The 15,814-nt window shown below is 40.8% G+C and overlaps 2 protein-coding genes across 7 annotated transcripts in view; one reads left to right on the forward strand and one right to left on the reverse strand.

Moving 5' to 3' along the window:
• PRMT8 (protein arginine methyltransferase 8) overlaps positions 1-14,998 on the forward strand; it is an 85,751-nt gene extending 70,753 nt beyond the window's left edge. For both annotated transcript variants that reach the window (XM_080393656.1, XM_080393657.1), the window contains one exon: positions 1,213-14,998. In XM_080393656.1, coding sequence (XP_080249782.1) covers positions 1,213-1,296 — 84 coding nt within the window. In that variant the 3' untranslated portion in view covers positions 1,297-14,998. The remainder of the gene's footprint in view (positions 1-1,212) is intronic.
• Positions 14,999-15,147: 149 nt separating this feature from the next.
• CRACR2A (calcium release activated channel regulator 2A) overlaps positions 15,148-15,814 on the reverse strand; it is a 59,102-nt gene continuing 58,435 nt past the window's right edge. For all 5 annotated transcript variants that reach the window (XM_080393611.1, XM_080393612.1, XM_080393608.1 and 2 more), the window contains one exon: positions 15,148-15,575. In XM_080393611.1, the coding sequence (XP_080249737.1) occupies positions 15,485-15,575 (91 nt within the window). In that variant the 3' untranslated portion in view covers positions 15,148-15,484. The remainder of the gene's footprint in view (positions 15,576-15,814) is intronic.

The raw sequence follows: 15,814 nt of genomic DNA on the forward strand, positions 1-15,814 counted from the left end.
GTGAAAACTTCCTCAATTTCTCTGCTATGGGCATACACCAAGCATGTCCGTTATTCAGTGCTTCTTTTAACTTGTAAGGAGACCACGAGATATGGTCTAATGAACAACCTATGCCTGTATAGAAGAACAAGACATGAGAAGTACAGCCTCTCGGAGAAAAGGTGCCCCCATTTTCTGCCAAAAACCTTGAGCAGAATCTCTTCATTTTCTACTACAACATACACCCATTAAAATAATGTTGTTACAATCCACGCAGTTGTAATTGTTGAAATACTGCATTTGTTGACTGCAGCAAATCCTCAGTTTCATTGCCTTCCCTTTTTGCATTACTTTTCCTTTTTTTGCACCAAATACAGATTGGATGTTTTCATAGTAGCGTTGATACAGGGAAGAAATAAACACAAAATAAACTTATCATTCAAACACATTTACTCCTGAAGCTACTGTTTGCTGTGAAAGTAGAGGAAAACAGTCTGTTTCACACCTTTATGTTGTCCTTGGGGGACTGGAACATTTTGGTTTGGGTCGAATGTATCAATTTTCTTTTAGGGAAAAAAGAAGAAAATATTTCAAATTTGTTTGCACAACCATAAGCACCTGAATGCAGACTTAGGTGCTAAAATTAATGTGTTCTTGATAGTTATCATAAGACAGAGAGACTACCTCAATTCAAAAGGATTTGTTAATACTTTCTTCTTCTGAAACATGAAGTCTTTCAAAAGCTTGTAGAGACAGCTCCATTTTGTAGGGGCTATGTACTGCCTCTTTCCGGAAAATATGTCACTGTAAGATAAAGAATGACTGAAGGCTTCTCTACAGTGGGAATCTTCCAAGATCTACTCTGGAATAACTGCTAGGGTGAAACCCCGTTACCCTAGATTAAGAGCATCTCAAAGGGGGATGCCCTTAAAAAATGGCTATAGAATAGATGATAGCAGCGCATTTCAGAAGCTTCCTAGTTGTAACCAGGACAGTAAATCAGCCTTACGAAGAATACACTAATATGACCTAGACATAGATAGTATGGTGAATGCTATTACACACCCTATAGCCTTCATTTCCAGTGTCAGCAACATTAAAAACCCAAATAAGTTAGAAACCATGGTAGGTATCTCTTTAATCTGCAGGTCTTTTCAACTCAAGCACTGGTAACTGAATTCATACACTGAACTTACGGTCATACTTACATGTTACATTTAAATCTTTTTACAGCGTGACCTGGATTTCACAGTAGACTTGGATTTTAAAGGACAGCTATGTGAAATGTCAGTATCTAATGACTACAAAATGCGCTAGCAAGAAACCTTTCAGAGAGATGAAAAGGAGAATTTTATCAAGTCCTGAACTGCCGAACTTCGAGCTAGGACAAACTGTTCACAAGCTTATTATATTAAATTCTAGAATGTTTACTCTGATGGAGAGTGGCAACCTGATCCTTCTTGCAGAAAGTACAGGGGGTTGGTATCCCACTGTGAATGTACAGTATATAGAACTGTAGCTTTTGTCAAACATATAGGAAAAATAAGCAACAGTCTTGAGTGTGCTGATTAACTTTAGGATGGCAGAAAATGCATATACAAATTGTACTACTTACTGTGAATTTCTGGTTCTTCCAAGCTTTGCATGTTAAAGGTGATTAGGGCAGTATTCTCACTATGAAAGACCACTACAGCACATTACTGTGATAGTTGTACCGGACTTATATTCAACATAAATGAATATATATATTGTACATGAGAAAAAAAAATATGTCATTTCATAATAGGAATTTGGTTTGTGATCATTTAATTCTCATTATGCAGTTATGGAAAGATAATGATGTTACCTCTGGCAATACTCCAGGCAGTGATATATTCCATTAACTGTCCAAAGTTACAGCTTTGGTAACTATTCCATGCAAAGTGCAGACAAGAGCTGGGCATTTACAGAAAGTTCAATAATGTCTTTTTGAATGTCCTCTGGAAAATGTGGACCGTTAGTTTTAAAATTCACCTTCACAACTGGATGTCTGTCACAGCTTTAAAAAAACATTAGCTTTTTATCCTTGAAAATATTCTGTGGTGAGTTTTTATAGCTGGATTTTGCATGAGACCTTCCGAAATCAGACACCTAGTATTTAAATGTGATGAATGCAAAGTCTCTGAAATGGTGGGTAATTCATGTTTCTTGGCCATGCCATATTTCAGTTCTTTGCAAGATTCTTCATACAAAATACTTTAAAAAAAATAGGAATTAGTGTTTCCTTTTGGTGATGTTTTAGATAAGTTTTAAATTGCAAATAGTATTCTCAAGAGTGCAGTGATTTGCAGGAACAAGCTAATGTCTTTAAAAAAATGTCTATGGCTTCTGATATTACTAAGATGTCTGTAGCTTCCCCATTCCCTTACACCCCTTCTTTTTCTTACAATATCTCCTGCTTATTGTTAAAATATTAACTGCTTATAATTCTTCATACGTATGTATCAAGTCTTTTTACTATATGAATGTTGACCATATAATCACATGTAATCCGTCAAAAACTGCATAATTGGTCCTATATCCCCATCTTCCAGTCTGCCTGGCATTAGGCACTAAATCATGTTCCATCATGTATTGGATGAGATTGACTAGTTTTTTTGCCTAAAAATCTTTTTAATCACCTGCAAATAAAGCATACTTGAAGATGTATTTTGCCAGTATTTCTCAACATTTTACTTTTTAGAAATCTATTTCTATTGGGTTTCAATTCACAAAAACTGTACAGTGCCTCTGTTTTCTTTTGGCCTACAGACTACGGCCTAGGGATGGTATCACATGGTACCTGCGCAGAATTAAATTAAACGGTACACCAGCAGTAACAGACACTGTTTGCAGTGTAGTTCATCCCTGTTGGTTTTTTCCATCATTTTCTTGGAAAAAGGATGAATCTTCCTCAGAAAATGACTAGGATTTTATCTGTCAAATATTGCTGTCATTTCCAAGGGATCAGTTCCTAGCTAGAACAGCTATTCTTTCAGTAATGGCTTGGACCAGAAAAACTCTAGAAATCCCTTTCTCCTAACACTTCAGTGATTCTAGGACCTGAAGGTAAGGAATTCTACCAGATTTTTTTCTCAGCCCCCTCCATTTATATAAAGCTAAACAATGTTTTCACCTTCTCCTTTGCCACTAACCACTGAGCTGCCTATAACTGAAAGAGGAGAGACTCTTGCTTTGTTCGTCTAACTTACACTTTGACAGCACTACACTTTTGCCCGCTGCATGAATGGTTAATAACTTCAATATTAAAATAAAAATGAAGAAGGGGAAAAGGAGCCCGCCTTGTTTAAAAAAAGACAAATCACAAAAAACCCAAAAGAGAATTCACAAGGGTCTGCCTGCCTTTACCGAGGACGTGTCATTTTTGCATGACAGCAAGCATTGGACAAGAAGCAGCAAAGAAAACTTAGAACAGCTCATTAAGCAGTTTGAGAGGTGTTTTAAGCACTGCAGTGTACTGCTCTTTCTGGCTTCTCTTTCACCTAATGACAGTGAAATGTAGGTCTCTCTTCAACAGTGCCCACCTTGCCTCCTGCCTATGTGCCCATCCACCTCAGCGCTGCAAGATTACGCCCTTGCTGATACCGTTAGTGGCACAGCCCTGGGGCGACGACCAGATTTCAGTCACGTTCAGCCCTGCCCGGGAAACTGGCTTGCGCTATTCTTCACATGAAAATTCGCATATCACCTATTTCTCCACCCCATTAAGAACTGAGAATGCCTACTGCAGCGCTGCGTATCTTCAAATCACAGTGATCAAAAAGAAAATGCAGGATCCCAAGGCCATTATAGACGTTACCTAGCAGTAAGGTTTCGAAAGCACCAGTGAGTTTAGCATACATGGGATCCGTCAGGCCAGCATTAGTGAAACAGGTCGGCAAAGCCCCTGCAGGCCAGGTGTGCCTGGCTGACAGGCTTCCCTCAGCAACCCAACAAGTCTGGGTAACTACCACGGAGTCTGAACCGAGTCTTCTTAAGGCTTGAGTAAGAGACTCCGGGCCTGAACTCAAGCCACTGAAATACTAATGACAAAATGGCCATTGATGTCTGAAACAGACACATGTTTAAAGCTTTCCTTTTCCTTCTCACTGATAGGAAAAGAAGATCATGAGCCGAGGACAGCATGAGAAAAACTGAAATACAGGATTGACACAAAAGACTGCCCCTGATGAGTAACAAATACAACACTGGAAAAAAGCGAAAGGTTGCTTCTGCTTTGACTCTAATCTTAAGGCAAAAGCAGTAAAATTCTTCTCAGGGATTGTCCTGTCACCTGAAGCACACAGGAGCATCCAAAAAAAAAGCTGGATACTGGGCATGCCTCTAAAAGGCATGATGTGCAATTCACAGCTGCAGTGCTGGTAGGATTAGGGAGGTAGTTCCTAATGTTACGAGAGCCACTCGTGTTCCCAAGGTTCTCTACAGAACAGTACAGCATGACTCTATTCTCACACGCATTTTTTATTCCCAGCACCAACTAGCCCTTGCCAGATGTTATTAAGGTTTCAGTTCGGTTTGGTTTTTGCAGGGCTTGTTCCCGGGACCCACCTATGTGCAAAATTAAAAGTTTTAAAGCCTTTTTACGATGTCTTAAGACTTTTAATGGAAGTTGAAACAGCCTAGAACGTGGACAAGAATATTACCAGACAGCATGTTTTAACTGTAGAGCTATTTGAAGAACATTCTCAAAGCTAATTCCTTACACGATTTGTCTTAAATTTAATATTACTTCATAAATTAATTTGCCACATATAGATTTGATTGTAAATAATTAAGAGAAACTTCCTTCACTTAGAGGGTAATTTCATAAAGGATATGGTATTCTACGTATATAGTGAAGAATAAATCCCTGCTTCAAGAAGATAATCTAACAGTCACTCTCCTTTACCTGTAAATTACATCCCACACATACTACTTACATTAAAAATACATCTATGTGCTGTCATTTCAATATCCTGTCAATAACATTGTAAGTGGCCTGACTCATATGAACTCAATGTAACAGAGGAGAATCTGTGCTGTATGATCAATAACGTCAAGTACTGTGCATACTGGTAGATGTAACATGTTCTCTGTGATCAGAACATACTGCAAGCCATTTGTTTTAATAAAAGTATAAATAACATTTAAGAAAGAAAGATTTACTTAACAAAAGCATGCCCCAGTGTCACTGGTACAATAGACAAAATAACACGGCATTGTAAGTACTTGCAAGTTACAAAGCCCCACGAGTGTCACATAAATGGGAAATCAGCTTTTAAAGGGCTGCTTTCACTGGTGAGCATGATTTTCTTCTGCAGGCTGGAGTAGCAGGAGAGAGGGGTGGGCAGGGTGGTGGGGCAGGAGGGCACCAGAGGGACCCACCTCTTATCACTGTCAGTTCCCTTGTTCAGGTGAAGTCAGGGGATCAGAACTCCTTTCTCAGCTGATTAGGAGTAGAATAGCTCCAGGCAATGACTCCTGCTATGTATGGAGAAGATGGGTGAGGAGGGAAGAAAAAGGTGTTCAAAATGCAAAGGGGGCAGCAAAACAGAGCAGCTGGAGTTATTTCGCTATAGAACCTCATAGAATTTTAGAATAATGGAATTTCTGGAAATCTTTAGCTGCCTGATGAGAGTCCAGCTACCTTCAGAGATAACTCGTATTGCCTGGGGCCTTGTCCAGACAAGGACTAACATTTCTGAGAACAGAGATTCATCTCAGCCTCCCTGGGCAGTTGTTCCATTGGCTGTGCTAATCTCACCAGGAAGCATTTTTTGTTCAGCTGGAATTTATCTTGTTGTAACTCGGGACTGTTGGCTTTTGTTCTTCTCCTATTTGCCTCTGAGGTCTCTTTTCACTGTAACTCCCCATTAGATACTGGAAGATACAACTAATTCCCACCTTGGTCCCCTTAAGGTAGCTCCACTCTTCCCTACTGTTGTGGTTTAACCCCAGCCACCAACAAAGTACCATGCAGCTGCTCGCTCGCTCCCCTCCCCCGCTGTTGGATGGGGAGGAGAATCAGAGAAAAGGTAAAACTCATGGGTTGAGAGCAGAACAACTTAATAATTGAAATAAAGTATTATTATCATAACAACAACAACAATTGTAATGAAAAGGAGAGAAAATGAGAGAGGAATAAAACCCAAGGGGAAAAGAACCCAAGATGCACAATAGCATTGCTCACCACCCGCTGACCGATGCCCAGCCAGTCCCTGAGCAGTGACCGGCAGCTCCTGGCCAGCTCCCCCCAGTTTATATACTGAGCGTGATGTCCCATGGTAAGGAATATCCCCTTGGCTAGTTCAGGTCAGCCGTCCTGGCTCTGCTCCCTCCCAGCTTCTTGTGTACCTGCTCACTGGCAGAGCACGGGAAACTGAAAAGTCCTTGATTTAGAGTGAGCACTACTCAGCAACAACTAGAACATCAGTGTGCTATCAACATCATTCTCGTACTAAATCCCAAATACAGCACTGTACCAGCTACTAAAAAGAAAATTAGCTCTCCCCATCCGAAACCAGGACACCTGTACAACCCTTGATCACATCCTAGCCTTTCATATCGATTATGCCACCCATCCACTGTAATCCCCGCCCCCCCCCCCCCCCCCTTCCTCCTTCTAACAGAGGCTAGGTATATACTGCTGCTGTTACACTGCTTAACAAATGTACCTAAGGGTTTTTCAAAGAATGTAACCCCAAGGGTCACTAATTAAGGAGAACTTCACGTTCTCTTACTGTGTTGTGTTGGTGGCATCGAGGACACATTTTATGAGTAATTTTCAGGTTGGCATATGAGGTGTAAGTTCATGCCAGTGTGTGCGATTGCCTAGTTTGAACATACAACAAAGCCAGGTGATTTTATTTTTTTCAATAGGCATTAACCATTCACAGACTGGTTCCAACTGGAAAAGTCGGAGAGTTTTAGGGGTTTTTTGAAACATTTCCTTTCAGTGTTTCTCAGATATCATCTCAGATATTAATCCCCAAAGCACACAAGCAGGTGGGAAGAAGATACATCTTTTAGACTGTATCTAAACTTCCTAAAAATTGAGTCTGAGTTCACAGCACTTACAACTCTTTTTAAAAAGCAACTATAGAAATAAACCTGATGTTTCAGATGTAACAATGTTTGTTTTCTAATAACCTCATTGTAAAAAAAAAAAACACATTACTTTAAACTCATTTGTCATACATTGTTTTAGAGGAAAGAAGGTGTGAATCATCGGCTAGAGATTCCCCAGGATACCGGGGTTTGTGCACAGTAGGTAGACCGAGGTGAGCCAGAGCAGTAGCATGCCTACAGGGAACAGTCCTGTTCCCTGAAAACAGCTGCTGCTTCTGGAGATAGACACAAAAGGGGTTAAAAAGACACATGCTGTACACAGCTGAGATCAAAAAAGGGGCAGACCACCGCTCACAGATGACTTCTAAAGCAGAGCACCTGTCCCTTAGGCAAAAAATTATTCCAGGGTGCAGATGAAGAGAAAGGAAAAGGTTTTTTATTATCTCAAAATTGTTACAATCTCTGCTGTTCTCTTTACCTGTCTTCCCAGTCTCTGCAGGTACTGACTCAATTTCCCTGACTTTCTTCCCTTTCCCTTTTCTTAGTATGTTTCATATTTTTCTGATTTTCAGTAGAAACAAACACTGGAGATATGTGATGATGCAAACAACACGAAGACAGCATTTTTTGAGACAGCTTGGAGAGAACTATTTTGTGATTGTGAAAACACAGATGTGAAAGCTACCATGTTAGCTTTCAGGTGACAACTACAACCAAAACTCAGTCCTCATTACTCACAGAACACACAGGTATGGGCTACAATCCAAGCCATTCCTCTGAATCATCAAACATGGTCTTTTAGAAGCGCAGCAGTCAGCAGAACCAAGCCTAAGCTGACCCCTGAATCCTCATGTGGAAAACAGAACATCCCCTTCTGCAGCTCAGTCCTGCGCTTTTGTGTTTAGCCATTTCCATTTACTGAAGTGAACCATCCGCATTTCCAGTACAACACAGCCCTACAACCAGAAATGGACCCTTGTGTTAAGGTCACAACAGAATTTAATCACAAACCAGACACGGCCTACCATTTTGATGCAGAAATATGAAACGGCAGTCCAAAAAAAGCACACGTAACTCATTATACTAACAGCAATTTGTAACACCGATCAGTTAGCAGAAGTAATTTATCACCATAGTGGCATATTTTTCACATTTATTGGCATGATAAATCAATGTCATTAACTAAGGAGACCTGATTAAATCAAAATCTATTTACTTCCATAATTGCGTGATTATCCTATAACTGCTATTATCACCACTGACAAAGCAACTCAGAAAAAACCTCTCACTATTTTGCTTGCTTTCCTACGGGATGAGTGTAGGCAGGCAAGCAACCAACTGTTGCGTGAAGCTGAAACAGCAGCATGTGATGGATAGCATTTGTACGTCAAGTAGACAACAACAAAACACATAACAACAACTTCTGAGCTATGAATTGAGGATGCAGAAGCAGGGGAATTAAAAACCTGAAAGTATCCTTTACCAGGAAAGATGTGGAAATAACTGAGAAAAGAACTTCTGAAAATACTCAGAACACCAGGTAGACCGGTCTGACACCTCCCACTAACAAATGTAGCGGAGACGTTAAAGCATAACATTTTCCGGGAGAGCTTTCCATTTGAGTTCTATTGATAAATGATACCAGTAAGTAGGAGTTCTGTATAAGCAAAGGGACATCTGGTCTCAATCTGGACAAATGCCTAGACCCTTCCAACCTAATGTTCATGGTCCAAATGCAAAATCACTCCTGCTTGCCAGACCTTAGACATTGTGTTATGTTATTCCCATCCTTGTTCCTTCAACAGTACTGACACAAAATGTTTCTTTTCCTTCATCTTTAGCTCTTTCTAGCTTGCACTTCAGTGACATACAGAAAAACGGAATCTGCTTATAAATCAAAACCAAACCTAAATCAAACTTTTCTTCTAAGCCGTCCTCATCTCTCACTTGCCTGCATGTCATGTGCTCTTTTAATTACGGTTCACACTCGCGTAATTGCCTGAGGATACAGAATTGTACTGAGGATAAATCTAGCCAGCCTGGAGATCCTGCTAGTCCCATGGGGCTTTGAACATTATACAGTCAGAATTTTACTGTGACCTACCAATCTCTTGAGAACACCTTGTCCAACCCCACTGCTGAAGCAGGTCAAGCTGGAGCAGGTTGTCCAGGACTGTTTACAGTTGGGTTTTGAAGATAACCAAGGATGGGCAATCCACAACCTCTCTGGGAAAACCATTTCAGTGTTTGACCATCTCCACAATAAAAAAAAAAAAAAAAAAAGTATTTTCTTGTGTTCAAATGGAATGTCATGTGTTTCAGTTTGTGCCCATAGCCTCTTGTCCTGTCACTGGGCACTCCTGAAAAAAGTCTGGCTCCCATCTCTTCATTCCCCACCACCTTCAGATATTTACACACACTGAGAAGATCCCTCTTGAGATTTCTCTACTTTAGACCCTCTAAGCCCAGTCATTCAGCCAGTTTGCAAAGCACTTTCCTGCCCGATTATCTAACCTGTACGTTGTCACCTTGTCAATGAGGGTATTACAGGAGACACTGTCAAAAGCCTTACTAAAGCTGAGGTAAACAACATCCACGACCCTTCCTTCACCCACCACGCTAGCTATCTCGTTGTAGAAACTATCAGGCTGGTTAAGCACAATCTCTCCTTTGCAATTCCATTCTGACTACTCCTGGTCACCACCTTGTCCTTCATGTGTCTGGAAATGGTTTCCAGGAGTAGTTGCTCCATCTCTTTCCCAGGAATTGTGCTAAGGCTTACTGCCCTGTAGTTGTCTGGACCCTCCTTGCCCTTCTACAAGACAGGACTGATACTTTGCTTTCTTGCAAAATTCCTGCGCCACAGCGTGCTCTCATGGCACCGCTGGACGCTATGTTGCAGGTGCTGTAGCAGTCTTAGGCAGTTAGGCTTTAATGTTGGTATACAAAGCAGATACGCAGAATAGTTTGCTTGACTAAAAGATGATCTGGGTTTTTTCCATCTGCACCACAGAAATGTTGGTCGTAAGGAAACCTTGGAAGTTTCTAGTCCAGCTTACTGCTCCAAGCAGAACTTTTCCCGATGCTATGTCATTTCACCGTGGCTTTGTGTAAAACCTGTCCTGAAAACTTCCAAGGGCGGAGATTTTATACGCTGTCAGCAGCTTTGATAAAACACACTCCCCGTCATGGCAGACCATGCCTTGCGTATTTAGCATTATATTTTGAGACCTGCCAGCAGGTAACTTTTAATCGTTCGGTAGTTGCCTGTAATGCTGATTTTGTATGACTCCCCTGATCAACGGCACCCTACAGAAATCTAAGTATACTACATTTGCACAGCTACATCGTCTTCACAGCAACGGCAAAAAGATACTTCAGCTACTGTTTTACACAAGCCTAAGAATCATGTCAACGAGGAACAAATATTAAACAAAATTTCCACCATTTAATCATCTGTGTATATGTTCTCCACTTGCCTTGATGATGCTGTACAGCACACCCTGCACTGGGCATGGACATGGCAAAAGCAAGAGCTTCAGACGTCCTATGTGAGTTTAGTCCTTCCTTGCACAACCTCCCCTGGGGCTTTTAATGACACCAATGCATTTCAACAAAGCATACGTGTAGAAAGCTTCACTCTTATGATTCATTTGTCTTCCTCCGCTAACAGACATGTCATTTAATGCCAATCAGTTTCTCTGTTAGAATAGTACTTAAAGAAGTCCTATCACTGATAAGCTGCATTAGTGATTTATGCCTTATTTTAAAGGGATGAGCAACAGCCTTACTACAGCTTCATAATATAAATCCATATAACACAGGGTTACTATGACAACTGATAAGCCTTAATGGTCTAGATTCAAAGGACCTTGATCGAAGCCGTCTTGCAGTGCAGTATAATGTATTTCAGTAATTTGCACCTGTAACGACGGGGAGCAAGGTCATGCCGAAACAGACCAGCTACAGGGGACCCACGCTGAGCTTTGCAGCAGAGTGCTGTATCTCTGAGCTATGCAATGGTAGTTTTGAGGCTTTTCAGCCCCTAGTAGAGGTATCCAAACTAGTGTTTGGCTGCAGCAACACTGAGCTCAGCACTGGCCCCCAAAGCCACCCGAGAAGCATGGGGAACAGTTCACATCCCATTCCGTTTATCTGCATTTAAAGCTGAAGGTACAAACAGATGAGACCATTAAACACCTCACTGCTACTGAAAATGGGCTGCCAACCCCTCGTAGACTTTTCTCACAGCTGTGAGCTTAGCTGTGTTTTCCACCCATATCCTCCTACTAGCTCTGGTATTTGTCAGATTTTGCTGGGCTAGCTCAGCTTACTAAAGCAGTAGCAAACTTTTTTTTTTTTTTTCCCTGAGATTCTGCCAAGGCAGTAACTTAAACAGGTTTACTGCCGAGTTCTAATAACTTCTAAAAGGTACAATGAAGGAGTAATAACTGGCAGGGATGGTGAGTTGCAAACCCACTCTGTACTCTGCCCCCTGAGCTATACAGATCCATCGATATTCACATTCCTGATTCATAACCATGATTTGCTCTGCAAAGGCAAGACTTAAGTTTAGTGCTACAGGAGCACTGAAGCCTGCAAGCAGGCAGGCTGTGATTTTCCAAAGCTGATAATGCCCACTTTGCAACGTGGTCATTGAGAAGACAGCAAAAAAAAGCTGAAGCCAGACACAGCAGCAAAAAACCTGGTAAAGACCTCTATTATATGCTCAGAGCAAAAGAACGCAAATCTCACAGCAGATGAGCTAAAGATGGCACAAAATAAAACGTGGAAACGTGGGGCACAACACAGCATGTCACAGAGGGATGACAGCTGCGGCTGCTGCTGTTCCTTTTTGCAAGTCCAGCCAAAATCCCAAGCTGAGTACATATTGCAGAGATGCAGATACACACACAATACTAACATCATCAGCTACACAGACACCACAGAGAGCAGAATCTTCACTGCTCATCACCCACATACACGCACACAGCAGCTCCAGTAACATGAGGACCTGAGTAATACACAGCCACAGCACAATCTATTTGAATGCGCCCATTCCACTGGCTTCCCTACTCCCTCCTGTGATGAAAATCAGTCACTTCCAGTGAGCAAGCCCCTCTACATCTGGGTTCTGCTGGGAATGGGGAAAGACTGGCAATGGCTGTTGTGCTCTGGAGGAGCATGCTGCAGAAAAGGCACCTGAAGGAGACTGATGACCGCAGAAGCTGCATGGTTTTCCAGTACAGCTGAACTTGTTTGAAACACTGTCCTCTTCAGTGTTTGAAAAGAAAGAAGCAATGCTTATCCGACTCATCAGATGACCTTTAATTTCCCAGTACATTTGTAAGGAATTAGTGTCACTAGACACACTACTTCAGGTTAGTTACTATGTACTTCTCCGTACTAATTCAGTATTAAAGTAATAGCAATGAACTTTTATTCCTGCCCTGTAAACATAACCTATTTCTTTTTCCCCTTGAGATGTCCATTTTCATCATATAAAAATCAGATTATCTTTTACCAGCTTCATATTAAAAGAACTTTAGTTGTTTGAGGTGCAAACAGGTCAAAGTGCACATCCTTGCTTTTTTTTCAGGAGTGTATGTGAGTGTTATTGCAATTCCTGACACTTCAATAATCAAAAAGACCCATTATTTCAACAGCTGTGGATGAATTCAGGAAGTTGCTACTCATTTGCTTTATATTTCTGCTTTCTAAGTGGATTTATTCAATAATGATCTCACATGGCAGAAAATTCTGCCAATACACAGATGTTGCAAACAAGCAGTCTGAAGCTGGGGGATTTTATCTGAGTTAATTTTCTACTGATCAACATAAATCTTTCATTGCCAATTCAGATACCGGGGAAAGAAAAAGAATGCAAACAATGAGACAAACGTATCAACGTACTTTTTTTTCCTCTCTCCTGCTCCCAAGTTTCAGTTTCCTTTAGCTTCACTGTGAGGTACACTGTCAGAACCCATCCAGTGAGCCAACAGGCAGCACAAGAATTTGAGGCAGTGTGCATTATGCTTTCTGCCACTCAAGTGTCCAACGCTTCCAGCTGTCCTGGGCACAGGGATTCCTGTTGTTCTGTTCCTTAGTTGTCCCTGCTCCAGCATGGGAACGACCACCGACTGCAGTTCTTCCAGGAGCAAACTTTCGTCAACGTGGCCTGTTCCTCACACATCCCTTGCAAGTGGTGTGTGTCCCCCCTTAACAGCTGCAGAATTACTCCTTACATATGTTATGTGGGGAGGTGCTGTACACTTCTCTGAGTAAGTTTATAGTGTGCAATGGTCTTTTTCTACTGTTGCTTGGCTTGCATCTGGGCAGGCTGGAACCAGTTTTGTCTGACACACAGTAGCTCACGATGTCCCCCGTGCAGGTCACAAGGGCAGCCCACTACTACTTACAGCTGTAACATACGCCCATTCCAAAGGAGCTTTGCATTACGTCCATGGAAATGGGCTTTGTAGTGTGTGTGATACCCAAAGATCTGTCAGTACTGGGTACCTGACCAGGCTGAGAAGATTAATTTTTCCCACCTTCTCCTACCAACTGATCATCCTCTCAGAGTTTACGTGGGTGTGCACTACTTGTGAGGCAATTTATTCTATACAGGTTGGCATCAGAAGAAACCTGTTGTATAGTTCTTGGTGCTATATAAACACCTTTGATCACACCGAAATCCCAAGAGCACAACTAATTACCAATGAACTTTTCATCCCAAAATAGAGTTACTTACTGAACTAGTGCTTAACTTTCATCTTTAGTTTCAAACTGATTCATTATTCAAATGAAAAATAACTTTTCTGAAACATTTAGAAAATGGACTGAAAACATGTCTGTAAGTCTCATAATAAAAGTCTACAGTTTTGCTTGGTATTTTAATGAAATAATGCCATGGGTTCCACTTTCCCAACAAGCTCACTATCATGAATAATCACTCCTGTATGCTTACCACAACAGCTGGATGCAGTGAAGACAAATACCAACAGGAATAACTTGCTCTTGTGCTGTCTGGGTGACGCATTCTCAAATTCCTAATTTCATTTATATTCTACAAATGCTTCCAAAAGTAATTATGACACTTGGGTTTCTTATGATCCAGGGTGGGCTATGATTTTTCTGAAACAAGTCCCTATGGATTTGATTTCTCAAACACTGCATCTCAGCGCTATCAGGCCCTGATTAAACCAAAGGGAAATGCCTTGTGGCAGATGCTTTTGAAAAACCAGTCATGTATTTAGCTACATGAGGAGGATTTTTTTCTTAACATTGCTGAAGAGAGCAATATCTCATTGGATTTTTGTGAGATTTCTCACTCCTTAATTGCTTGAAAGTTTCTTAAGATCTTCCTCAAAATAAGATCTACTATTTCTGAAAATTCTGCCTCCAGCATCTGGCATGAAACCTTCTGGGACAGACCTGTGCAGACAAAGAGCTGTTCAGTTGGCCATAATATGCTTTGTTCTACAACCAACGACACCAGCGAAATGAACTTCCCATGTAGATACATGTATAGAGGTTCTACATGTAGAGAGGTTTAAAGCAAGCTCTGCAACACAAAGCCGCATCAAATACGGTGAAGAGTGCAGGCTGATTTGCTCCGAGTGCAATGCTAACGAGCCAGAGTAAAGCACTGCAGTACCACGACTTTACTGTTTCTGGATACTAAGCTAGATATTTGCGTAGCACCACCTCACCATGGAAACATACCAGCTTATTTGACAACAGCTCAGGGAAGCCTGCATGGTATCTCAGTGACCTGCCTAAACATACCTAATTCATCACATCTAAGTGCGAGGAAGGAGATCTTACCAACAACCTATATGCAACAATTTGTAGTATCAAGGAGTTGGAGGTACTTAGGAAAATCATAGTTCTTCAATCCTTTGTTCACGTATACTTCACACTAAGCTTTAAAATATCACCTTATACTTTGCAATTGCTGGTGTGTTACTTTTAACCAACCAGCCAGCTACCTATTTCAACTTTTAAAAAACTGTAACAGGAGTCAGCACAAAATCAGGATCTCAAGAGCATTGAAATAAACAGAAGTATTCAGAACATAGGTCATCCACACCAGTAAAAATTTACTGCAAATTTCAAGTAGTTTTCTTCATAAAAAATTATTTCTTATATTAAAAATATAGCAGCTTTTACAAGCCTGATCACAAAGCAGGATTCAGTGGTGTTAGGCATCAAACAGAGTGTTACCGCCCCAAATACATTGACAATTAACTAAAGACAGTATTTGTAAAAGTGAAGATCAGAGCATACAAGGATTTTTAGTTTCACTTACACCTAGACTCAGAAATACATAGCAAAAATATTTGGAAGATAAAGCAAATCTGACGGTGCCATGTAGTGTCGTAGAAACGTATGACTTGTCTAAGCATGCCCCAGTATTTTATGGCCTGATACAGCAAGATTTTTTATTCGTATCAGATTGAAGTTTAATGGTTTTCTCTTTCACTTTATCTTCGTGTTCCTTTAAAATCCTGGGGGAAAGAAACAATATTTTTGAGAAAAAGTCAGGAATACTCATAAGAGATCAAACAAAAAACCCCCACATTTTCTCCAAGCCTATAAAATTATCCAGAGATCAATAGAAAATGACAGAATTTTGTGAACTAACAACCAAAAAAGTACAATTATGGTGGCTTCATCACAAAACTGCCTTTATCCATTCAGTTAGAAAAATGTAGTTGGTGCTGACTGTTAGCATTCATCATCTATT

The sequence above is a fragment of the Falco punctatus genome, assembly GCF_963210335.1.
Source record: "Falco punctatus genome assembly, chromosome: 6".
NCBI lineage: Eukaryota > Metazoa > Chordata > Aves > Falconiformes > Falconidae > Falco > Falco punctatus.